General features: G+C 49.2%; 3 protein-coding genes across 4 annotated transcripts; 1 reads left to right on the top strand and 2 right to left on the bottom strand.

Moving 5' to 3' along the window:
* The first annotated feature begins 320 nt into the window (after positions 1–320).
* Positions 321–11,310, top strand: fmnl2b (formin-like 2b). The gene is made up of 28 exons (XM_032556185.1): positions 321–786; positions 1,273–1,356; positions 1,511–1,591; positions 1,713–1,789; positions 2,133–2,216; positions 2,294–2,437; positions 2,507–2,633; positions 2,707–2,783; positions 2,857–2,950; positions 3,359–3,433; positions 3,770–3,880; positions 3,956–4,105; positions 4,179–4,280; positions 4,360–4,580; positions 4,653–4,759; positions 5,059–5,241; positions 5,338–5,358; positions 5,794–5,918; positions 5,996–6,198; positions 7,152–7,386; positions 7,457–7,525; positions 7,595–7,675; positions 8,338–8,467; positions 8,538–8,698; positions 9,583–9,684; positions 9,782–9,877; positions 10,199–10,322; positions 10,404–11,310. Exons 1-28 carry the CDS (start codon positions 670–672, stop codon positions 10,490–10,492), a joined length of 3,270 nt encoding a protein of 1,089 aa, XP_032412076.1. The 5' UTR covers positions 321–669; the 3' UTR covers positions 10,493–11,310.
* A 955-nt stretch (positions 11,311–12,265) lies between these two features.
* Positions 12,266–15,833, bottom strand: rgn (regucalcin). 2 transcript variants are annotated; one of them, XM_032556322.1, is made up of 8 exons: positions 15,720–15,833; positions 14,041–14,256; positions 13,788–13,970; positions 13,623–13,717; positions 13,423–13,537; positions 13,199–13,330; positions 12,522–12,676; positions 12,266–12,446 (listed from the first exon to the last, which is right to left on the bottom strand). In XM_032556322.1, exons 2-8 carry the CDS (start codon positions 14,201–14,203, stop codon positions 12,396–12,398), a joined length of 894 nt encoding a protein of 297 aa, XP_032412213.1. In that variant the 5' UTR covers positions 14,204–14,256; positions 15,720–15,833; the 3' UTR covers positions 12,266–12,395. The 2 variants fall into 2 exon arrangements, with proteins under 2 accessions (XP_032412213.1, XP_032412214.1); XM_032556323.1 differs by lacking the exon at positions 15,720–15,833 and adding an exon at positions 15,370–15,690.
* Positions 15,834–16,839: 1,006 nt separating this feature from the next.
* On the bottom strand, positions 16,840–23,343 carry vps16 (VPS16 core subunit of CORVET and HOPS complexes). Its single transcript, XM_032556217.1, has 24 exons — positions 22,955–23,343; positions 22,472–22,560; positions 22,170–22,261; positions 21,963–22,091; positions 21,741–21,885; positions 21,555–21,670; positions 21,359–21,481; positions 21,232–21,287; positions 21,021–21,110; positions 20,777–20,948; positions 20,566–20,697; positions 19,768–19,895; positions 19,435–19,470; positions 18,950–19,058; positions 18,669–18,803; positions 18,444–18,552; positions 18,268–18,365; positions 18,007–18,111; positions 17,855–17,932; positions 17,697–17,783; positions 17,544–17,626; positions 17,343–17,439; positions 17,156–17,259; positions 16,840–17,084 (listed from the first exon to the last, which is right to left on the bottom strand). Exons 1-24 carry the CDS (start codon positions 23,002–23,004, stop codon positions 16,943–16,945), a joined length of 2,505 nt encoding a protein of 834 aa, XP_032412108.1. The 5' UTR covers positions 23,005–23,343; the 3' UTR covers positions 16,840–16,942.
* Between the last annotated feature and the right edge of the window lie 558 nt (positions 23,344–23,901).

Here is a 23,901-nt window from a genome sequence, read left to right on the forward strand (position 1 = left end):
AGTAAAAATGCAGTCGGGCCCATCAGAACCTCTGGCTGGTTTAATGAGCCAGACCCGACCCGGTTCTGCTCCTTTGAGCAGGCGGCCTGATGGATGTGATGAATGAAAGCTGCAGCAGCTGATCCAGAGTCAGATTATCCACCTCCCCCAGTGAGGCCAAAGGGGCGGGGCCTGGGCGGCAGAAGGTTCATTGTCTGAGCAGGGAGGGTCGAGCGAGCTCCACACGACGGCGGCTCCGGGGGAGAGAGAGACAAAGAGGGGGAGGCCGACTCTCTTTCTTTCTTGGTGTGGGGGAGGAGAGGGGGAGGATTAACCGGCTCATCTGCGACACACACACACACACACACACACACACACACGCTTCATCCAAACACACAACAACACGGCTGCAGAGCCGGGCTTCATCTGGATCAGCATCAGCAGCATCAGCAGCATCGCTGCCTGCAAGAGACAAAGAGGCAGACAGGAGGAGGAAGAGGAGGAGGGGATCTTCATCGTTCGAGGACAGGAAGAGCATCCCGGCCTCCAGCCGCCTCCGTCCGTCATGGCCGACCACATGTTCCTGCTGCTGTGTGTCTGAGCGCGGCGGTCCGGGTGGGTGTGTTCGCTGCGTCCGCTGTGGTCGCTCCTCTGCCTCGGTGTGTGTGGGGGTGTGTGTGTGTGTGTGTTATGGGGAACACAGAGAGCATGGAGAGCCAGCTGGCCGTGATCCGGTCCAGAGCCGCCCCGGTCCGACTGCCGATGCCCGACCCGGCGGAGCTGGAGGAGCGGTTCTCCATCGCCCTGGTGAGTGGAAGAACCTGCAGGTTCTGATCCGCCATGCATGCATGACACTCAGCTAATTAGGCAGCAAACATCCCGAGTCTGATGAGACGGCAGCTAGACGCGGCTAATTCATGCTCAGATCCACGACCCGATTAGGTTATCGGATCAATATCAGATCAGATATAAATACTAAACAGACTCAGGTTACAAAGGAAGCCCGTCCGCCTGAACAAGCATGTGGCGACAGTGGAGAGGAACGATTCCCTGAGGAGGAACCAACATCCGGTCAGAACAAGTCGAGGCAGCAAGCTACCAGGGGATGACAGAAAATCACCGGTCCACTGGGGCTCCCTGAGGGTCAAAGTTCACAGAGATAATGGCAGAATTAGCTCAGCTAGTTTATAAAGCTGTGGAGTAAAACACAGGAATCAGAAAACTATGAGTCTGGCTCTCAAAGGAGACGATGTTTCTGTCCTCATGGACTAACGGAGACTCTTTGTCTTTCAGAATTCGATGAACCTACCTCCAGACAAGGTGCGTCTGCTGCGTTCCTATGACAACGAGAAGAAGTGGGAGCTGATCTGCGATCAGGTAGGTCCTGCAGGTGTCTCTCCATGGTCTCTGTGCATTACCCAACGGGACTCAAGCTAACCTAGCTTAGTATTTTCTAATTTTGATGTTACAACTCAGGAACAGTTTGGTTGAATCATATTTGGATTCCCATGATGCATTTCTGTGTTGTCAGGAGAGATTCCAGGTGAAGAACCCCCCCCATACCTACATCCAGAAACTGAGAGGCTTCCTCGATCCGGCTGTGACGCGGAAGGTGAAACGACAGAAACCGATTTTACTCGATCCAACGATTCTCTGCATGTTAGATGTTTACTAAACTGTTGAAGAAGAAGCTCAGAGTTTTTGAAAATGTTTTCATCTTTTTCTGTCCGCAGAAGTTCAGACGAAGAGTTCAGGAGTCGACGCAAACGCTCAGAGAGCTCGAGATTTCTCTGCGTACAAACCACATCGGGTAGCTGTCCGTCCAACTCCTCCGTCTCTAGACGCGTTTCTGTTAGGAATGTGTGCAAAACTTTCTGCCAATGTGAAAAAAAGAAACACAATTCAAAGACATGCAGCGTCATCGCACTCTGACCACTTCCTGTCTTCTTCTTTGTCGTTTCCGGCAGCAGTAACATCTAGTTGTTGATCATGTGGTTCAGGATATGTGAAAAAGTGTTTCCATTGCAGTTTTTGAAATAAAACCAGAGTTAAAACGTGAGCAGCTTTAGGGTTAATGGGAACACAGCTGGTGTCCAACGTGTCTCTGTCCATGTTTCTCCGTTTTGTCCATTTATTTGTCTTTCTGTCTCCAGTTGGGTCAGAGAGTTTCTAAATGAGGAGAATCGAGGTCTGGATGTTCTGGTCGAGTATTTGTCCTTCGCTCAGTACGCCGTCACGTGAGTCAGATCTCTCCCTACCGTCTCAAGGTTTGGTGTTTTTGGAGAATGACCCTTGACCTTTCTGATCTGCTCAGGTTTGATGGCGAGCAGTCGGACACCGGCAGCGAGGTGGGCTCCATCGACTCGCCCTGGAGTCGCTCCATCGAGGATCTCCATGGTGACTGCAGCCTCCCGTCGCCGTCCTCGTCCATTTCCCGCTCGGCCCGACACTCCATCAGGTAAAGAGAAACCCAAACCCTGAGCTCCGTCCGGCCAAACCGGGAAATCTGAGGTTTTCACATCCACAGCTCGACCCTGGTGACCCGATCCAACACGCTGCCGAGTCGCCGAACCCTGAAGAACTCACGACTCGTCTGCAAGAAGGACGACGTCCATGTCTGCATCATGTGTCTGAGAGCCATCATGAACTACCAGGTAGGAAAAACTTCCCGTCGCTTTAAGATCCTCATGACCCGACGCCACAGCGACCCGTCTTCCTCTTCCTCAGTACGGCTTCAACATGGTGATGTCCCATCCGCACGCCGTCAACGAGATCGCTCTGAGTCTGAACAACAGGAACCCCAGGTAGTAAAAACTAAAACAAAATGGCCGCCGCACAGCAGACTGACGGCGTGACGGACTGTGGTGTTCTGACCAGGACCAAAGCGCTGGTTCTGGAGCTGCTGGCGGCCGTGTGCCTGGTCCGAGGAGGACACGAGATCATCCTGGCAGCCTTCGACAACTTCAAAACCGTAAAGAGTCACCAGACACACCGGCCTCACACAGCGCCGCGTCATTTCCACTAGAACCGAAACCAGAGGAGTCCATTCCCCCAGAGAGTCAGAAATTATTAGATTATCCCCAGAAATCAGGAAAAAACTAAGAAATTTCAGAGTTCCAAAAGTCAAGATTTTCCTAGAAAAAAGTCTGAAATTTCTAAATCAATCTCAGAAATTTTCTAGAAATAGATCAGAATTTTTTTGTTTGAAAATTCTCAAATTTGCTGGAAGAATTTGAAATTTTCTTCAAGAAACCTGGAAATTTTTGAGTTTCAAAATTGTAAAATACTCCACATTTTAAACTCATAAAGTTTTTTGTTTGTGTTGTTAACGGCGGCGGCCGCCTGACGCCCTGACCTGTTCTCCGGTTAACGCCTGCAGGTGTGTAACGAGTCGATGCGTTTCGAGAAGCTGATGGAACATTTCAAGAACGAAGACGACAACATCGACTTCCTGGTAACTCTGCTGCTGCTGCTGCTGCTGCTGCTGCTGCTGCTGCTGCTGCGTGACGGCATCTGTGTTTCCATCAATTATATGTTTTTATATCACATTAGAAAAGGTTGATTCAATGATTCAAAATAACTTCCTCAGTTTTTACACCTGCTTGAGGCGGATTTTACGACAGTGAACTGGGTTTTTGTAGATAAAGGGGAAAAATTGTCAATTATCTTCAAAAAACTCCTGAAAGTTTGAGATTAATCTCAGAATGTTTTAGAAAAAGACCCAAAAATTTCAGCCGTGTCAGTCGGGTGTAAACAGCTGGTGTCTCCATGGCAACCTGCTTGTCCCCAGGTGGCCTGCATGCAGTTCATCAACATCGTGGTTCACTCGGTGGAGGACATGAACTTCAGAGTTCACCTGCAGTACGACTTCACCAAGCTGAACCTGGAGGAACACCTGGAGGTAATCCGTCAGGGTCACGTGACGAGCCCTGGGCCAATCGGGCGGCCCGGTGAGTCACGGCGCTGTTCCCCTCAGAGGCTGAAGCACACGGAGAGTGACCGGCTGCAGGTCCAGATCCAGGCTTACCTGGACAACGTGTTTGACGTCGGGACGCTGCTGGAGGACGCAGAGACCAAAACCGCTGCTCTGGAGCGAGTGGAGGAGTTGGAGGAGAACCTGGCTACGGTAAGCAGCATCAGGCTGACCTTTGACCCTGTCCTTTACAAAGTTCGGGACAACATCTGGTTTCTTCCTCCAGATGTCGGAGCGGCTGCTGGATGTGGAGAACGAAGCCATGCTGAAGATCGTGGAGCTGGAGAAGCAGCTGATGCAGACCAACAAAGAGCTGGACCAGCTGCGGGTCGGTGCTGAACTCCAGCTGGCTGGATCCTTACAGGTACGACTGCGTGACCTTTGAACCCGAAGCTGTCTGTGTGCAGGAGGTGTACGCCAGCGCCAACACCCAGGTTCACACCCTGAGGCGGATAGTTCGGGAGAAAGACCAGACGATCCGCCGGCAGAGTCGCCTGGAGCGCCAGGCGCAGGAGGCGCAGCAGTCCGGTGGACCCGGAGCGCCACAGCCTCAGAGGGGCGAGGGCGACGGGGGCGTGGCCGACTCCGCCTCCCCGTCGCCGCCACCGTGTCCCACGCTGTCCCCCAGGTAAGACTCACACTCTGAGACCGGATGACGGCTTTCAGCCACCGATTCCTGATCGGTTCCTGACTCCTGCAGCCCGGAGACGGTGGCCTATCACAGCATGGGACCGGGGATGGGCGGGGCTCCAGGCATGCCGGCTCCGCCCCCTCCGCCTCCACCGCCACCGCCGATGCCAAGCTCAGGTGAGCCACACCTAAAACCAGCCAGTCATTCATAAGAAGAGGAGAAATGTCTCCGAGTCCCACAGACAGTCAGAGCTAAAAAAATACACTTTGAGATCAAACTCAGAGGTTTTCAAGAAAATGTTCTTCAGTTAAAATTTGGACATTTTTTGACTCAAAATAAAAAAAAATTAAAAAGTTTTTCCTGCAAATCTTCAACTTTTTAAACTATCCAAGTTTTTCTGTAAAGTTTCTGATCTTCTGTTGAGTTTTAGTTTCTGCGTCGCTGCAGGTTTGACTCTTTCTGTTTCTGTCCTCAGTGTCCAACGGACCGTATCCGGCCCCGCCCCCTCCCGCCCCGCCACCCCCTCCGCCGCCGCCCCCCCCCTGCAGGACCAGCGAGCTTTCCTCCGTCCCCATGGCTCCGCCCCCTCCTCCTGTGGCCCCGCCCCTGCCGGGGTCAGGGGGGTCGGCGACCGTCATCTTTAACTCTGGCCTCGCAGGTGAGACGGTGGCCTCGGCCTCCGGGCCCGTTGCCATGGTAACAGAAGGTGATGACCTCTGACGCTGACCCGTTTTCTCCTCTGTTCTGCTGCCAGAGGGTCCGCTCAAGTTGTTCTGTAGGTTTTATCGTTTTTATTCCTTTAACTCCATCCGTCCACCAGCTGGAGACTGGAAACCAAACTGGTTCCAGTCTCCAGCTTCCATCTGTGATCAAACCTTTACAGGTCGTACCTGACCTCTGACCTCTGGGTTCAGGTCAGACATATGAGAGAAGAGTTGGACCCATATGAGAGAATTTCAGACATCATCTCAAATTTTCAACTTTTTGACTCAGAAATGTAAATTTTTTCTAAAATGTTGAACTTTATTGGCAGAAATTTTCTCTTTTTTCTGGAAATGCTTTTGGAAATAAAACCCAGATAAATTCCTCTGATGAGAAACATTAATGAACTCAGAGACGATGTGCTGAAGCAACAGAAAACATTTTGCTTGAATCTCACATTAATTCTTGAATCTTCGTATTTTCTTGACCTCTGACCTTTCCCCTCCAGCCGTGAAGATCAAGAAGCCGATCCAGACCAAGTTCCGGATGCCGGTGCTGAACTGGGTCGCCCTGAAGCCCAGCCAGATCAACGGAACCGTCTTCAACGACATCGACGACGAGTCCATCCTGCAGGTAAGCTCAGAGGTCAGAGGTCAGGCCTCCACACGCCCTCTACCTGCCGCGTGACGCCGCTGTCCGTCCGCCACCAGGACCTGGACATGGAGGGCTTCGAGGAGCTGTTCAAGACCAAGGCCCAGGGCCCGGCCGTGGACCTGACGCTGTCCCGCCAGAAGCTGCCCCAGAAAGCCCCGTCCAAGGTGTCGCTGCTGGAGGCCAACCGGGCCAAGAACCTGGCCATCACCCTGAGGAAGGCCGGCCAGGCCTCAGAGGTCATCTGCCGAGCCATCCACACGTAGGTCCACACCGGACACGAGGCTCTGGGTCCGACCCGATCCGGTCTGCACGGCCGGGTCGCATCGATACACAGAAACCAGAAGAAAAACTACAAACATGGCCGACAATAATGAGGATTAAGATGATAATCTGCTGCTTCTGATTGGACAGCAACTTTAAAATCACAAGAGCAGCCATGTTTACTTCCACTGAGCGCGCTCAGTAGGTGAGGCATTACTGCGCCCCCTACTGACCGCAGTAGGGGGCGCTACGACGGCGTGTTGGGGCGATTTTACAGAGAAAGGAAACCAGTAAATTTCCACCAAAAATCTCAGAAACTTTGAAATGAATCTGAGAAATTTTCTAGAAAAACAGGAAAATTTCTGAGCTACAAAACTCAAAGATTTGCTTGAGAAAAATCTGAAATTTGGACGTCAATCCGAGACATTTTTAGTTTCAAAAGTCAAAAATGTTCAACTTGTGAAACTCAGAAATTTCTAGTTTTTCTCTGGAAATGTTTTACTTTGGCTGCTGATCATTTTTCTAAGATTAAACTCAAAATTTCAGAATTTTGTCTCAAATATTTTTGACTTTTGGAAAATTATTTCCAGATAATTTCAGAGATCTCTTTAAAAAAAAAAATCTCACACATTTTCAACTTTCCTGAGATTAATGTCAAATATTCAAATATATTTAAAAATATATTTGACTTTGGAAATTTATTTTTTTTTCCAGAAAATTTCTGAGATTAATCAAAAAAAACGTTGGCAGAAATTTTCTCCACTTTTTTATCTCCAATGATCTTAATTCGCCTTTTTATGCTTCAGTTTGATTAATGACATCAAAAAAGTCACAAAGTAAAATGATCTGAAATTTAGTTGCCAATATTTCTAAACCAAAAATCCTGATTTTAATAAATGGTAAAATGGTAGAAAAAGCAGAATGGTGTAGCGACGCGGCGTTCCTGTGCAGGTTCGACCTCCGGACCGTTCCTGTGGACTTCGTTGAGTGTCTGACGCGCTTCATCCCGACGGAGGCCGAGGTCAAGCTGCTACGGCAATACGAGAGGGACAGGAAGCCGCTGGAGGCTCTGAGCGACGAGGACCGCTTCATGATGCAGTTCAGCCGCATCGAGCGGCTCAGCCAGCGCATGACCATCATGACCTTCATGGGAAACTACGCAGACAACATCCAGATGCTGACGCCGGTAAGGAAGCCAGAAAACACCGCAGAGGTTCGGAGAAAACCCGAAACTGACCGGCTGTGCTTCCTCTCAGCAACTCCACGCCATCATCGCCGCGTCGGTTTCCATCAAATCGTCTCAGAAGCTGAAGAAGATCCTGGAGGTCGGTGCGTTTGGTTTTAGTTTCAGCCGGAAGCGTCCTGAGGTAACGTCTCTGCTGTTTGTGCCGCAGATCATCCTGGCTCTGGGGAACTACATGAACAGCAGCAAGAGGGGAGCCGTGTACGGCTTCAAGCTGCAGAGCCTGGACCTGGTAACCACTTCACACCCTGTGGGCAGACACCCAGGGCGGCAGGAAGGAGGGGAGGATTGCAACCAATTTAGAAAATAATTGTTAACTCAAATTTACAAACTAAAGAAATTGCTAAAAAACAACAACCAAAAACTAAACTAAAGGAAGAGAAGAACGACTTCAACATGTTTTACTGGAAATGTTCGTATTTTTAGGATGAAAATGACAACAAACTAGCTCATCCTTACATGCAGAGGATTTTCCCTTGCTGCTGAAAATGTTCAACTTTAGAAACTCAGAAAATGATTTTTTTATAATTTTGAGATTAATCTCTGAAATTTAGGAAAATTTAGAAGTTTTGACTTTCGAAAATAAAAGAAATTCAACTTTTTTTTTGCAAATTTTTGACTTTTCAAGCTCAGACATTTCCAAATTTTTCCTTGAAAATTTCTGAGACTAAATTTCTTAAACTTTCTGAACATTTTTCTGCAACTTTTTCCAGAAAAATAATGAGATTTATCTCTAAATTTCTGAGATTCATCTCAAAGTTTCTGTGTTTTTTGGTGGATATTTTCTCCTCCTCCCTGCTGTGGCTCTGATGCGCTGTGTTACAGTGCTCTATGGATGGAAAAGTAAGTGCACCCCTGGTTCAGACAGCAGAAATCAGGTCTGTTTGCTTCCAGCTGCTGGAGACCAAATCGACGGACCGGAAGCAAACGCTGCTGCACTACATCTCCAACGTGGTGCGAGAGAAATATCCCGGAGTCATTCTGTTTTACAACGAGCTGCACTACGTGGACAAAGCCGCTGCAGGTGAGTCCGCCGGCCAATCGCAGCGCAGCAGAGCCCGTCTGACCCGTCTTCACCTGTCTGGTCTTTGCAGTGAGCCTGGAGAACGTCCTGTGTGACGTAAAGGAGCTGCAGCGCGGCATGGAGCTCACCTGGAGGGAGTTCAGCGTTTCCCACAATGCCACGCTGAAAGACTTCATCAGCAGGAACGAGTCCCGCCTCAACAAGCTGCAGGAGGACGCTCGCATCGCGCAGGTGAGACCGAGCCGACCAGTACTGATCCGGTTAGCCACTGACAGAAGAACGACACGTCGACGTTACGACACTGAAATGATGTCATGTTAGGTTGAGTTCAGAATCTTAGGATGATTTCTGACCCATCAGTTCTTAGGATAATCTTAACAGGTTAGGATCGGTCTCTGGCCTAAACAAATCCTGTTCGTTACATTTTTTCACAAAATCATTCTTAGAAAATGAGATTTTATTCTGGTCAATTTTTCCTATTCTGAGCTGCATTAGGGTCTCTGTCACTTTAAATCAAGAGTAAACTCCTGCTGGCCACACCCCCAACTCAACCTTTACATTCACATGCATACTTATACAAGAAAAAAAATTATTAACTTCTGCCTCAAAAATCTGAAATTTTCTACAGAAAACAAGGAAATTTGCTAAAAAAAAAATCTGAAATTTTGAGATTAATCTCAGAAAAAAACATGAAAATTTCTGAATGGTGAAAAGTTTTAACTCCAGCTGCCAGTGAGTCCTCTGGTCTCCTGATTACCGTACCGACCGACCGACCGACTGACCGACCGACCGACCGACCGACTGACTGACTGACCAACTGACCGACCGACCGACCGACCGACCGACCGACCGACCGACCGACTGACCGACCGACTGACCGACTGACTGACTGACTGACTGACCGACCGACCGACTGACCAACTGACCGACCGACTGACTGACCGACTGACCGACCGACCGACTGACTGACCGACTGACTGACTGACCGACTGACTGACCGACCGACTGACTGACTGACTGACTGACTGACTGACTGACCGACTGACCGACCGTTCGTTACCGTAACTCTGGTAGAAACGAGGCCATCATGTTTGAGTTGTGTGTTTGAACTGCAGGACGCCTTCGAAGACGCCGTGAAGTTCTTTGGGGAAAGCTCCAAAACGATGCCGCCGTCCGTCTTCTTCCCCATCTTTGTCCGCTTCATCAAAGCCTACAGGGTGAGCGCCATGAAGTGGGCGTGGCCTGTTGACCGGAAGCCCCTCCCACATTTTGTAACAAGTGGTGGAAGTTTGAACTAACAGGAAGTGCGTTTAGGTTGCGGAGGAGGACAACGAGCAGAGGAGGCGCCAGGAGCAGATGCTGCTGGAGAAACTGGAGCAGGAGGAGCAGCAGGAGGAGGCGGAGACCAAGGTACCGGCTGGTACTAAATATTTAGTTTGGAGAGAAATATTATGTTGGTAGGATAAATATTTAGCTTGTAAAGGGATAAATGCTCAGTTTGGAGCTAACTAGTTAGCTTGCTAAGCAGATATTTAGCCCATTAACTAAATATTTAGTTTAAATTTTGTCATTTCTTGATGAATGTGGTGAAACCCAGAGAACCGGGTCGGCCTGTGTGACCCTGCAGGTCCGTTACGTTGTCTCAGTCAGGAACTCGTTCTGGTTTATTAGTCTTATGAAGTGTTGGACCTTCGTGACCCTTGACCCCTGACCCTTTCTTCGTCCTCCCAGTCTCCATCGCACAAAGGGAAGCGGCAGCAGCAGGAGCTGATCACGGAGCTCAGACGGAAGCAAGGCAAAGACAGCCGCCACGTGTACGAAGGGAAGGACGGCGCCATCGAGGACATCATCACAGGTAACACGGTTACTATGGTAACCATGGGGCCAGGTGTCAGCTGGCGCTGTCCTGACCGGCGGCTGTATTTGGTCGTTTCAGCACTGAAGACGGTTCCCTTCACGGCCCGGTCGGCCAAACGCAGCTCTCGCTTCTTCTGTGACCCCGCCCACTCTGAGGAGCATTACTGAGCTGGCCACGCCCACTCCGGAGCAACGGGACCAATGAGCACTTTGAACTTTTCTGATGGTTAATGTGAACGGATCATGTTTTAGTTTCCTGGTCGCTGGCCGGGAACCCAGACCTGCTACGGACCTCTGGTGCTTTCAGAACAAACCCAAACGCCTTCAAACATGGCGGAGGAACGCTGACCTGAACATCTGCCCAACATGGCTGCCGGGTGGAAACCCACGAGCTGCTAGAGGTCTGATTCAAACATAAGGTGCCATTAAAACCCCCTGGGTTCAGTTTACCATGGTGCTATAGACCTCCCCTCCACTGGGGGCGCTGCAGGTCGACTGGTCTGAGGTTCTGTGGTGGTTCTGGGTTCCTCCGGTCTGCGTCCGCTTGTACAGGGTTCAACTCTTCTCACTGCTTCGTATTCTTCTATCTTCTGTTGTATTTACTGGCCTTACAGATCCACAGCGCCGGAACCCAAATCAGCTCAACCGGGTCTCCTGAACCCAAACAAACTCTGTTAATCTGGACCTTTCCTCCTGAAGAAACACCTCTGTTCCTCAGATTATCCACCTGAGACTCAGCAGAGTCGGGAACGTCGACCAGAAATCAGTGTTTCTGCCTCTGGTGGGTCCAAAAGGTGCTGCAGGCCACAACAGAACCAGGAGGTTTCTGTACTTTGGACCCAACAAACGGCGAAACAAGCTGTAAACAGGAAACATGCAAAAAAGAAAAATGCAACAGAGAAACGCTGCAACCACAGGAGACAAAAGGAAAAAATCCTAGAAGCAGAATTCCTCCAGACCACTAGAGGGAGTCTGACGAAATATGCTACAGTTCAATAAAACTGAAAAGAAAGGAAGTATAGCGAAACTTTTTCTACCAAGTTTCCTATTGACGTCCCGTTTTTACTGGCTCCGTTTGATTTGTTGGTCAACTCCCCCTAGTGGTCTGGAGGACTTTTGTTTTCCTGGAGCAAGTTTTACACCACAGTGTACTTATAAATAATAAAAACTGAATATAAATTCCTGCCAAAAACTCAGAAATCTTTATGTTAATCTCAGAAATTTTCTAGGAAATACTTGATTTTCAAAACCCGAAATTTTAGACTTTTAAATTTTTTCTAGAAAATTTCTGATGATCTACAGATTTCAGTTTCTTTTCTAGCAAATTTTAAACTTTTGGAGTTCAAATTTTAAATTTTTTTCCTAACAAATTTCTGACCTTTGAAAGTCAGAAATTTCCTCGATTTTTCTCTAATTTTTCAGATATAATCTCAAAATATTATTTTTTTCTGTGGTAATTTGCTCCATTTTTATCTACAGTAGTCCTAATGCGACATTGTAGTTTTATACTCACTGGTAATTTTACTATTTGTGGTATTTTTCCTCTCGCTCCTATTTTTATGCAGTTTTATTGATTTGATTTTATTTTTGTTGTTTTGCAGTTTGAATCATTCACACGTTTGCAGCTCGTTTGGCCGTTTGCTGCATGTTTGCACCCGCTGCTGTATAATCCATGTAAACACTAAGAATCACCAACTGGACCCGGGTCGTCAGAGCAGAACCGGTTCTGTTCCTGCAGCATCTCACTGTCCCTCCCCTCCGGCCCGGTTTTGGTTGTTTTCAGTCCAAACGTTCAGAGCACAAAGTTTTCTACGTGTACAGACGTTTTCTAGAAGGTTCTGTAGCTTCTCTGTCCGTCTGTGTTGGTGTTGCTGTTATTTTGCACTCGGTGTGGAAATAAAACAAAACCTTCTGCATCACCACGCCGTCAGAGACTACAACTCCCAGCATGCACAGCGCTCAGCTCTGCCTTTATTAGAGTACAGGTGATTACTGTAAAATCATTTATTGATCCAGTTTGATTATTAATCAGCAGCCTTATAGAAGATCAGAAGACTCCGCCTCCTGCAGGTCACCCGCTGAATGCGTTTGATGGTCGACCTTTGACCCCGAGTCCCGTCACCTGCACACACAGACACAGCGCAGGTCAAAGCAGGCCTCCGACAGGTGAGGGAGGGGCGGGGGGCGGGGCTCTGACCCTGAAGGTGTTGCCGGCCGCCGGCTGCTTCTGGAGCTCTGATTGGTCCAGACCCAGGCTGGCCGAGGTCACGTAGAGGTCAGAGTAGTCTGGGCCGCCGAAGCAACAGGAAGTGGTCTTCGTGGCGGGCAGAGACACCGTCTGCAGGCGTTTACCTGAGAGGAGAGGAGCGGCCAGTTTAACCAGTTAACTCCACTGGTGTTACTGGGTTTACTGGTTCGGCTCCTGCTGAGTCACTGAATAATCTGCTGTAAACTGGAAAGATCAAAGCTGCACTCAGAAAACCTTTAATGGCTGAAAGTCCAACAGCTTGAACTGATGAACGGTTCTGGTTCTGTTTGACCCGAATATTTAGTTTTTCTTTTTATCTGGTAAATCTGAGGAGTTTCTGCTGGAAAACGGGCTCGGTCACACACACACACACACACACATCCTTCCTTCCTTCCTTCCCTCCTTCCTTCCCTCCTTCACGTTTAGCTAAATACAGAAAAACATTTTATTTTTGAATGAACTAAAAACATTTTAAATAATAAACAGAGGAGTTCCACCTGGGTGTGCACTTGGTACCTTTCAGTGCCGACTACAGTCGATAGTTTTTGTTATTTTTGTTTCAAAATATAAAGAAAATATTGAAATGACAAGACACCAGTCCAACCAGTCCTCCCAGTGTGACTGACCAGTAGCAGGGTCGATGTTGAGGACTCGTCCTCCATTGTAGCACGCCACCCAGAGGCGGTCGTTGGCGTCCAGCGTCATCCCGTCGGGAACGCCCTCCCCCTCCTCCAACCGGTACACCACCCGGCGGTTACCTAGGCGACGGACAAACACAGACAGGAAGCTTGGAAGCGAAGCGGACGGAGGGCGAAGGTCCAGGCGTTGCCGTGGTTACAAGCGTGGTTACCCAGGTTTCCAGAGGCCGAGTCGTAGTCGAAGGCGTCGACGCTCATAGCCAGGCTGTCGATGTAGAAGAGCGTCTTCAGGTCCGCAGTCCAGTCCATCCCGTTAGAGATGTCCACCTGCCAGGTGAGGGACAGGTGAGGCCCCGCCCACTGGCTGCAGGTACGCAGACAGACTGCAGGGGGCGCCAACAGGTAAGCCTACCTGGCCCAGCAGCTTGGTGACAGACAGGTCAGATTTCATCAGGTACAAAGATCCTGGTTTCACCTGAGCGGTCTGAGCATCCCTCCTCATCGTACCTGAGGGAGGAAGAGCATCGTCATGGTAACAGGTGACCAGGTGAGTCAGCAGCCGACAGGTGTGCCGTACCTGCCAGCAGCCGTCCCATCGGATCGGCCTTCCCGTCGTTCAGGCGGTTCTCTGGTTTGTCGTCTTCGATGCTGGCCAGTGATGTCACCTTCTGAGTGGACCAATCAACAGCCACGATGCTGCAGCCCACGCCTGCGACGTAACCACCGGACCGGCGAGGGACTGCGAATCCCACCGTGTCAGCTGAGGAAGAGGAGCCGAGCTGTGACGAGCGGCCAGGTGAGCCGGCCTCAGGTGACGAGGAGACGCCCACCTGTCTGCAGAGACTGGATCTGATTGGTCGCTGCGTTCCAGCGGTGGATTTTCTGCCCGGTGATGTCGATGAACAGCAGCGTCTGCTCTGACTCCTCCCACACCGGCCCCTCGCCGATCTGAGCGTGCTCCTTCACCACGGACTCTACCTTCACCGACGACATCTCACCTGTCTGCTGGAGCCAATCACTGAGCAGGAGCGCCAACCAGGCTGTTTCTATGGAAACCAGCAGAGGTAGACTCACAGCTAGAAAATAAAACTAAAAATGTTCTCTAAGTTTTCTGACTTTTAGCAAATAGAAATAATTTTAGTATTATTATTATTACCAGACAGAAAACAAGAGAAGTTTAGTCCGATTTTTCTTCAGACGGGGAATTTTGTAGAAAAACTAGTAAATTTCTGAGCTCCAAAAGTCAAGAATGTCCAGAAAAAATCTCACATTTTCTATATAAAACTTCTCAGCTTGAAAAAAGAATCTAAAACTTTCCAAAACTCAAAATTGCTCAACTTTTGAAACTCAAAACTTTTTGTGGAAAATCTCTGAGATTAATCTTTTTTTTTTTTCATAGCAAATTTTCAACTTCTGGAAACCAGAAAGTCCTTTGTTTTTTCTCAAAAACATTCTAGAATAAAACAGGAAATTCCTGAGCTTGAAAAGTAGAAAACATTTATAAAAAATGCAGATTTTGAAAAGTTTTAACTTTTGGAAAATTTATGATTTTACTCAAAAATGTTCACATTTTTTCTAGAAACTTTCTGAGACTAATTTCAAATTTTGTTTGTTGTTTTGCACATTTTTTACTTTTGGAGCTCAGAGAATTTACAAGTCATAAATTTTCACTTTTTTCAAAAAAAATATTTGAAGTTTTTTAAAAAAAATTGACTTTTAAAACTTCAAAATTGCTAAATTTTCTGACGGAAGTGTAATTTTTTTTTTTTTTCAAGCTACAACGGCTGCAATGCGCTATCGTAGTACATTAATAGTACTCTCAGTACTACAGTAACAACAGGATGCTGTACAGGTGATGTGACTTATAATAGATAAAAATACCTAGAATTATTTCACTGTTTATTTAAAACTAAGTAAAGAATGAATATGTATTTTGAAATGAATTTATTTTTAGAAATATGTACAATTTTACATTATTTAATGAGACATTTATTTTTCATAGTATTTCTTGAATTTTGGTCCCTTTGGCCCTCCATACATAATAAATAAATACACGGCATGTAAAGACTGAAATGCTGCGGTCCAATAAGACGTACTGCGGTACTATCAGACAGCAGAACTATCAGGTCTGATAGGTTAAAGGTTAACCAGAAGCTGACTCAGCTCTTTCTGACGTGGTCCAGCTCCAGGGTTCTGGTTCTGACACAGTTCTGGTTTCACTGGTTCCGTTCCTTCCGCTTCTAACTTCAGGAGACGGAAATGGACCCGTTGATGTGAGCTGAGCCGGTCCGGGTCGGATCAGAACACGAGGCTGACCAGTGCCTCCCGTTTCCGAGCTGCGCCTGAACGCACCATAAAACTCTGCAGAAGTCTTACGGAACTGAACTGGACTCAGAACCGGTCCAGAACCTCGTCTCTGGTGCTGGTTAGCTACACGTGGTGCTCTGACCCCGGTTCGGAACTAGTCGGTCATGCACCTGAACACCTGGACCCAAAGGAAACCACCTACCTGCTGCAGAACTTCGGAGTTCGCTGCAGAACTTCTGGCCGAACCGACCCCTTTGTATATCTGCTGATCCAGGCCACGCCCCCACTCCGAACCGAACCGCCCCCTGGGTCCAGCAAACTGCTGGATCTGATCCATCACCTCTGGCCCGGGCCCAAATCAGCGCTCGGTTCTGGACCCAGTCCAGGTTGAATGACTAATCAACCAATCAGGGTCCAGATTCAGGTCTTCTGGGTTCGGTTCTGCTGTGAGCAAAGAGCCTGGGGTCACATGACCCAGCAGCTGGCTGAACAGAACCGAAGGAGTTGGTTTTTCTCCAGAAAACACTAAAACATCCCTGAAGTTCGGTTCCAGACTGGTTCTGTTGGTCTCATTTATTAATCACTGCGGACCAGCAGGGGGCGCCGCGTTACATCTACAGGTGTCAGTTCTGACCCGGAGTCCGTTTCCAGTTTATATCTCAGAACTGAACGTCTGGTTCCGTCCAAACACAAAGTTTCTGACTCATTCACAAACAAATGAAAGTGACACGCAAACAGCACGGAACCGATGCTAAAGTCACAAATAATTAGCACCTGACTAAACATGCAGTTAGCTAGCTGCTTAGAAAGGTAACTGGTTAGCTTCTCATTAAATATTTAGTTATGATTTAGCTCCAAAATAAATGCGCAGTTAGCTAATATGTAGTTAGCTGGATAACGACCTTTAGTTTGGAACTAAATATGTAGTTGGTTAAATAAATAGTTTGCAGCTAAATATTTAGCTTCTAACTAAACATTAAAATTGGAACTCAATATATTGTCAGCAAGCTAAATATTTAGCTAGCTTAGAGCTCTATCTTTAGCTTGTAGGTAAATATTTGGTTGGTTAATCGAATGTTTAGCCACTTTTTTCTCTTATAACTAACTAACTAACCCAAATTGCTGCTGTTAATTCTTGACTGTAACTTTACAAACAAACCACTTAGTGACAGCATCATGCTGTGGGAAGATGAACATAAAGCCAGACACATTATGGGATGGTTACAATCAAAGCAGATTCATGGGATAGAGTGGCCTAGTCAAAGTCCAAATCTGAAGCCAACAGAAAACCAGTAAAACAGGCCACAAATAGGAACAACGGGTCGGAAACAGAAGCATTTATTTAGCTGACTGTGTTAGCACTGCTAGCTGCAGGAATGGGTGGTGACTTGGACGCGTTTGGGTCACTTCTTGGCCCGGTTCGGGTCACTTCTTGGCGGTGGCGACCCGGGCCCGGTTCAGCTTGTCCATCAGCAGCCGGTCGGAGGCGGAGCATCTGGAGAGGACCGCCCCCATCTCAGACTCATTCCTGCGCTCAATGGCGGCGTCCGCTGCCCCCTCCAGGTCACTGACAGCCAGAGAAGAAGAAGAGTGAGCAGTGGGCGGGGCTCCGCTGCGTGATGATGTCACAGGTCTTACCCCACGGCCAGGTGAGCTTTGACCTTCTGCTCAGGTGTGACCTTGCTGACGTACTTCTTGGCTTCATGCCTGTTGTTGTTCTTCATGCACACCTCCACGAAGGCCTGAGGGCAGGCAGGCAGCAAGGAATCATGGGAAATGCAGTTCACTGTTAAAGGGGGCTGTTAAGGGGCGGAGCTTCTCTCACCAGGTAGCCAATAGGAGACTTCTTGCTCTTGGAGAACTTCTCTAGCTCCTCCCACTGCTCCTTCTCAGCCAGAGACTTCAGCTTCAGCCACCAGTACCTGAGCAGGTGAGACAGGAAGTGAGGAAGGAAGTGAATCACCTCCAAAATGAAATATTTCTATCAATCCAGCCAATCACAGCCCGGCCTGCCGTGACATCACACCTTTTGTCCGGCACTCTGAAGTCTCTGTAGAGCTGCTCTGCTTGCTTGTGGAGACCCAACGACATCAGAGCCTCCATGGTGGCCTGCACAGGAAGTGACATCACTCAGTAACCCCAGGCTCATCTCTGATTGGTCACCTGTGTTTACAGATACCTGCAGGGAGAGTCCCAGAAGCCCCGCCCCCTTCTCGTCATCCAGCTTCCTTTGGAAACGAAGAAGACGCATTTCCTCCTCCGTGGCCTGAAGGACAGGAGACATCAGAGACCGTCCACACCTGGTGGACACACCTGGTGGACAGGTGAGACCGTTACCTTGGCAGCAAAGTCGTTTTTGGCCTTGTTGTACTCGTCCACGGCGCTCTGCAGCTGCGCCAGCCGGCCCTCCAGCCTCTGGACAAAGACAGCAGGGACAGGTGAGGACGTGGACAGCCGTCCACCTACCTGTCCAGGTGGGAGCAGCTCACCTTGTCCCTGTAGCTGGACGTCACGTAGAAGTTGCCGAGCTCCTGGTGGTCGTCGTCCTGGTTGAACAGGTCCTTCAGCGTCTGAGGCTCCTGCAGTTTGCAGAACTGGAGACAGGGAGGACACGGTCACTCGTCTCCATGGTAACCAACAGGAAACACCTGCCTGGACTTTGTTTATATTTGTAGAACAGATTTGGTGATTCTGGGAGATTTTTTGGCTTTCAGATGGTTATGCCTCCCTGTCATGACCTTTGACCTCACCTGTCTGTAGAGGCTGAGCGCCACTGGCTGGTTCCTCAGGGTCATGAAGAAATCTCCTCTGTTCATCTCGTTCTTCAGGTACGTCACCACTGTGTAAACTGGGCACACACACACACACACACACAGGTCAGCGTGCTCACCTGGCGGGCGGCTGGGGGCGGAGCCTGCAGACTCACCCAGGTCGGTGTCGCCGCTCTCCACGGCTTTACTGAGAGCCAGCTGGCTCCTCTTCATCTTCAGCAGCAGAGGAACCTGCTCTCCGGACCGGGCCTCGAAGTCCAGCAGCTGCAGGCAGAGGAAGGAACCGACACGTTACTACAGACGGCATGAAGAGGACGCTGAGGTGTGAACCCTACAGAGCAGCAGCAGCAGCAGCAGCAGCTGCAGCAGCAGCAGCGTACCTTGATGGCGAGTTCTGGTCGTCCACATTCATATGCTTTAGCTGCGACGTCTGAGTACGAAACTCCAGGTGAGTCTCCCACCTTGGCGCAGACGGCTCGGGCTATGGCCTCGTCGGTCAAGTCCTTCTGCTGCACCTGGACACACACACACACACACACACACACACACGTGAGGGGGCAGTTGGAGACAGTTGGAGACAGTTGGAGACAGTTGGAGACAGTTTTAGACAGGTGAGGACATTCAGAGACAGGTGAGGACATTCGGAGACAGGCGGTGTTACCTTGCAGGAGGCCCAGTGCTTCAGGACTCGACTGACTCCCTGGTAGTCTGGGATCTTCAGGTATCGACAGACCTCGATGGCCAGAGGGTAGAACTGCCGGTAGACCAGCCTGAGGGACAACAGGAGACACTGAGGGGGACGAGCTGGACGTGGGTCAGGAGGGGGACAGGGTTGCCAGACCTTTATCCAGTTTTCTCTCCTCTCTGCTGTTTTTTATTTTTAATCAGTTTTAATGAACAGTGGTTTAACCTTAATATGCTGCTGTGACTCAGCAGGTTGTTGCTAGGCAACTAAAGAGCGAGTGAGTTAGTTGATTCCACCAACCTAGCTTAACGGCTAAACCTTTCCTTTGCCTACATCCCCCAGAATGCTGTGCGGTTCAGTGAATATTCATCGTATTAAAGGTTTTGTGCTTTTCTGCCACACAGTAACGCTCAAGTTTTAACAACGCGCCAACCTGGCAACAAGTGGGGGAAGGGACTCACCTGTCTATCAGGACCTGAAGGGTCATCTGTTTAAATCTGAGATCAGAGGTTAAAGAGCATCTCACATATATATAATATGAACCAAGGAAAAGTTTAAATATCCAAACTAAAGGAAATAGAAACAAAAACTGATTAAAACAAAAACAATATTCAAAACAGATTTGAAAAAAGGAACTTTAGCTCCAGAACGATGGACAGACGTCAGTTTATGGAAAAATCTCACAGATAAAAGGATTTAAATTCTGCATTTAAAAGAAATTTGAAAATAAAGATGCAGAGAAATGCAGCCTCTCCCCAGAACTCCACCTCCCATGATGCACCAGGGCAGGATACTGAGTGTGTGTGAGCGGCATCCCCACGCTGCTCTCTCTGACGGCGTTCAGAACCCGCAGCTCCCTGCAGGTCGTCACGAACTGATCCGGGCTGAACTCCGTCAGGAAGCACTTCCCGAAGGACGCCGCCTGGTGGAGAGACGCCGCGTCAGTCAATCAATCAATCAATCAATCAATCAATCAAGTTCATGTGAATAGATTGTTTCAGCAGCAGTGAGACTGTAAGGTTACATTTTGTCGAGTGTCATCATCAAAGTGATCTAAATATGTTGATTAATGTTTCATTATGTTTCAGTAGCAGCTCTAACCAGGTTTACTCTGGATTTAAAGGAACTCTGTGTTTCAGCTGTTTTGAAGTTTTCTAGAAGTTTGTTCCAGCTTAATGCTGCTTCTCCAGATGTTTAAAGTATTTTGGTTCTAAGACGTTCAGTGATTTATAAACTAACATCAGGATTTTAAAGGTTATTCAGGTGACAGAAGGCCGACTTTGGAACCGTCTTCATGTGACTCTGAAGGTTCAGGTCAAAGGTCAGCCTGATCTACAGTTTCCAGCTGGAATAACTGAAGCTGTACGTCGACTCTAGATCTATAACTCTAGATCTATAACTCTAGATCCATAACTCTAGATCCATAACTCTAGATCTATAACTCTAGATCTATAACTCTTTAGATCCAAAGATAACTTCAGTTTTGTTTCTGTTCAGATGGAGAAAGTCATAAACTCATCTGACATTGATCTGTTCTCAGCTTCTGTGATTGGATGGTTCTGTGGTTCTGGTTCTGGTTCTGGTGACCTCACCCTCATCAGGGCCTTCTGGGTGTCGGGGTCGTACTCGTGAGCGGCCGCCTCCACACACTGCCGGACGGCGTCTCCCAGGACGTTCTGCTCCTTGATCTCCCTCAGGTACTCGTCCGCCTTCTGACTGGACTTCTGCTCAGACGGGAGGGATCAGAACCGCGGGTCTGGGTCGCCAGCAGCAGCCCCAGAGCTCCCAGTGTGACCAGTATACCTCGTACTCCCGGTGGGCCTCCAGCAGCAGCGCTCCAGGAGCCATGGAGGCGATCTTAAAGATGTCCTGGCAGACCAGAGGAACCTCCTGCAGCAGCTCCTGGCTGATGGAGCCGATGATCCGAACCCCGTCCAGTTCGCCCACCAGCACCGACTGGTCCTCCAGGGGGAACCTGGCTCAGGGTCAAGGGTCAACCACACTAACAACCTGCCCTGGGTCCAGTCTGAGCTCAGGTCAAGGATACTGGATGGTGTCGTTGCAAGATCCCACCACCAGGAGGAGCCGGTCCCACATCAACACCACCGAGGGCTGCTGGGACCTCGGCCTGCGGCACCTGGACAGGTAGACAGGTTCAAAGGTCAACAGACACACAGGTAGTTGCAGAGGTAGAGAGGTCAACTGGTAGACAGGTCCAAAGGGGTCAGGCTGGTGGACAGGTTCAAAGGTCAACGTACCAGACCATCTGTTTGGGTGTAGCTGCCTGCTTGGTGTCCATCTCACTCAGTCTCTCCTGCAGACAGCAGAAACCTGTCAGACCCCACACAGGTGTGGCCCCGCCCCCTGACAGAGCAGCCTGCTCACCTGTAAGTTGGACAAGCCAGTCCACAGCCGCCCCGTCTCGGTGAACAGAGCCAGGTATTTGTAGCTGAAGGAGACAGACATGTGGACGATGCTGCCAGCCTGAGGACTGAGACCTGGAGGATACTGAGGACAGACAGGTGGTGAGACAGGTGAGAGTCCTCAGCTCACCTGTCTGTCTGAGGAGCAGAGAACCTACCACAGCCGTGCAGGACGTGTTGTCCAGGACATAGAGTTCAGGTCCACTGGACACCAGGACTTTGGTCTGTCTGTCCTGAGTGAGGACGGCCCAGCAGGACGGCCGGCCCTGGAGACCTGAGGAGACAGAAACAGGTGGGGGACGGGTAGAGGACGCCTGGATGCGCTGTCCTCAAGCTGTCCTTACCTGGGACTTCAGGTAGCCGCCGCAGCTTCAGGTCCTCAATATTGGTTGCCAAGGTGAAGCGGGAGGAACCCGTTACTATGGCGACGCCTGTTCCATACGGCGAGTGGAACACCTTGGCCTCCAACACCTGACTCTGGACCACTTCCTGTTTGAGACAAACAGAACCAGTTAAAGGGATCAAACACACACTGGTCCCACACAGACGTCTCTGACTGGACCCGCCTGTCCCATGCTGAAGTGTCTCTTGAAGGACCCAAACAGGTCGTAGATCAGAACCGTCCCGTCCTCCTGAACACACAGCAGCTCGTCGTTGACGGACCAGCCCAGGTGGACCACCGGACCGCTCTTCCACTGAAAGACAGGTGAGACAGGTGAGGGACAGAGCGAGGTCACTCTGGGACAGGTGTTGTGTTGGACGCGTCTCCTTACAGGGAAGCTGGCGATGGACGCTCCGGAGGCAGAGTAGATCTCCAGCTGAGGACGAGTGCTGGGGGAACGTCTGAGCGGTTCTCTGAGCAGAGCTGGACACAACAACACCTTAACAACTAGTGGGGGAGGGGGGCCTTCCTAACTCTGATTATGTCACCATGGTAACAGACTGTGAAGACATGAAGCCTGGCTGAGATAAAGGAACCTCATTGACCACCAGGCTCCATGTCTCCACATAGCGGTTACCATGGCGACTGAATAAAGTGACTGAGTCCAGGTTGACCACCAGAACCAGAACCCACCGATTGGGCCTCCATACGGAGCTGCTGCCACCAGACTGTCCCCCAGTCCGTCCCGGAGGCTCCAGAACATCTCATAGAGTTCCGCCTTCCTGCAGAGACAGAACCGGGACAGCTAAACACCAGAACCAGCAGAACCGACCAGACTCTGTTCATTTCTGCTCAGGTTTCAGCTCTTTCCAGGTAACCGGGTCTCTGTGACAAACAGAACCGGTCCGAACCCGGATCCTGGCAGCCAGACATCCGATGGTTCCTTCGGCTCTAGTCTGGGTCCACAAGAACTCACCTGGAGAGGAGGGGGAACAGGTGTGCTGTGTGGCGGAAGCTAGCTTTAGCTTCAGTTTTAGTCATGTGACTAATGTGACTGACCAAAACAGTTCTGTAAACAGAGCAGGTTCGGACCCAGCAGGTCCTGACCCAGCAGGTTCTGACCCAGCTGCAGAGCGGAGCCCCAGGTTTTGCGCGCCAGGTGTGTGTGGTACTGACCGGTAGAATGTGTCTCCCAGCGGGTTCCAGTTAGCGGTGATGAAGGCCATGCTGAGGAGGATGATGAGGTCTGGGTCCGCGCAGAGGAGCCGGTTCTGCCGTCTGACCAGAACCGAACCGCAGGATGAGGCAGGGGTTCGGCAGCACAGACGGGCTGTGGGTCAGCTGACCTGAGCCTCCAGGACGGAGGAGCCACCGTTGTCAGAACCGAATCACTTCAGAACCGGATCACTTCCAGAACCGAGTCACTTTTATTTCCTCTGAAACCCTAAAACATAAACCTAAGCTGACCTCTGACCCCTGACCCTTCTTTAATCACTTATTACATCCATAAATCAGATGACTTGTGTTTACTAACTAAGGCTTACTTCTGCGCATGCGCTCACATTTTTTTCAGAAACTTTATTGAACAAACAGGAAGTAGACAGAAGACAACCTCAATAGAAACAAACAGGAGATAAAAACATAGAAACTATTAAATATGAATTGTTTCTGATGTTGATTTTATGTCTACATAAGAAAAAGAGGAACATAAAGTGTCTTATCAAGTTAAATTTGTGAATATTTGCATTTAGCCAGAATTATTACATTTATTATAAAAACTATTATAAACATTAGAGCAGAAGTGGTTCACAGCTTTACAGAAACAAATCTAAGGGAAACAGTGATAGCAGAGGAAACTTAAATCAGCTGTTTTCCCTCTGGACTCTGGTTGTAAAACAATAATCCCTGTGTATTAGTTTAACAGAACCAGGAGAGGTTCTGGATCAGTGGAACCGGGTCACACAGAGGAACTTTAAATAGGCCGTTTTTTCTCAGGACTAGTTATAGAAGAATATCTCTGTGTTTTAGTTTAACAGAAGCAGACGCGGTTCTGGATCAGTGGAACCGGGCCGGTTTTCCTCTGGACTCTGGAGTTCCAGTTCGAACACAATGGGAGGAAAGCT

This window comes from Xiphophorus hellerii, chromosome 24, assembly GCF_003331165.1.
Source record: "Xiphophorus hellerii strain 12219 chromosome 24, Xiphophorus_hellerii-4.1, whole genome shotgun sequence".
Classification (NCBI taxonomy): domain Eukaryota; kingdom Metazoa; phylum Chordata; class Actinopteri; order Cyprinodontiformes; family Poeciliidae; genus Xiphophorus; species Xiphophorus hellerii.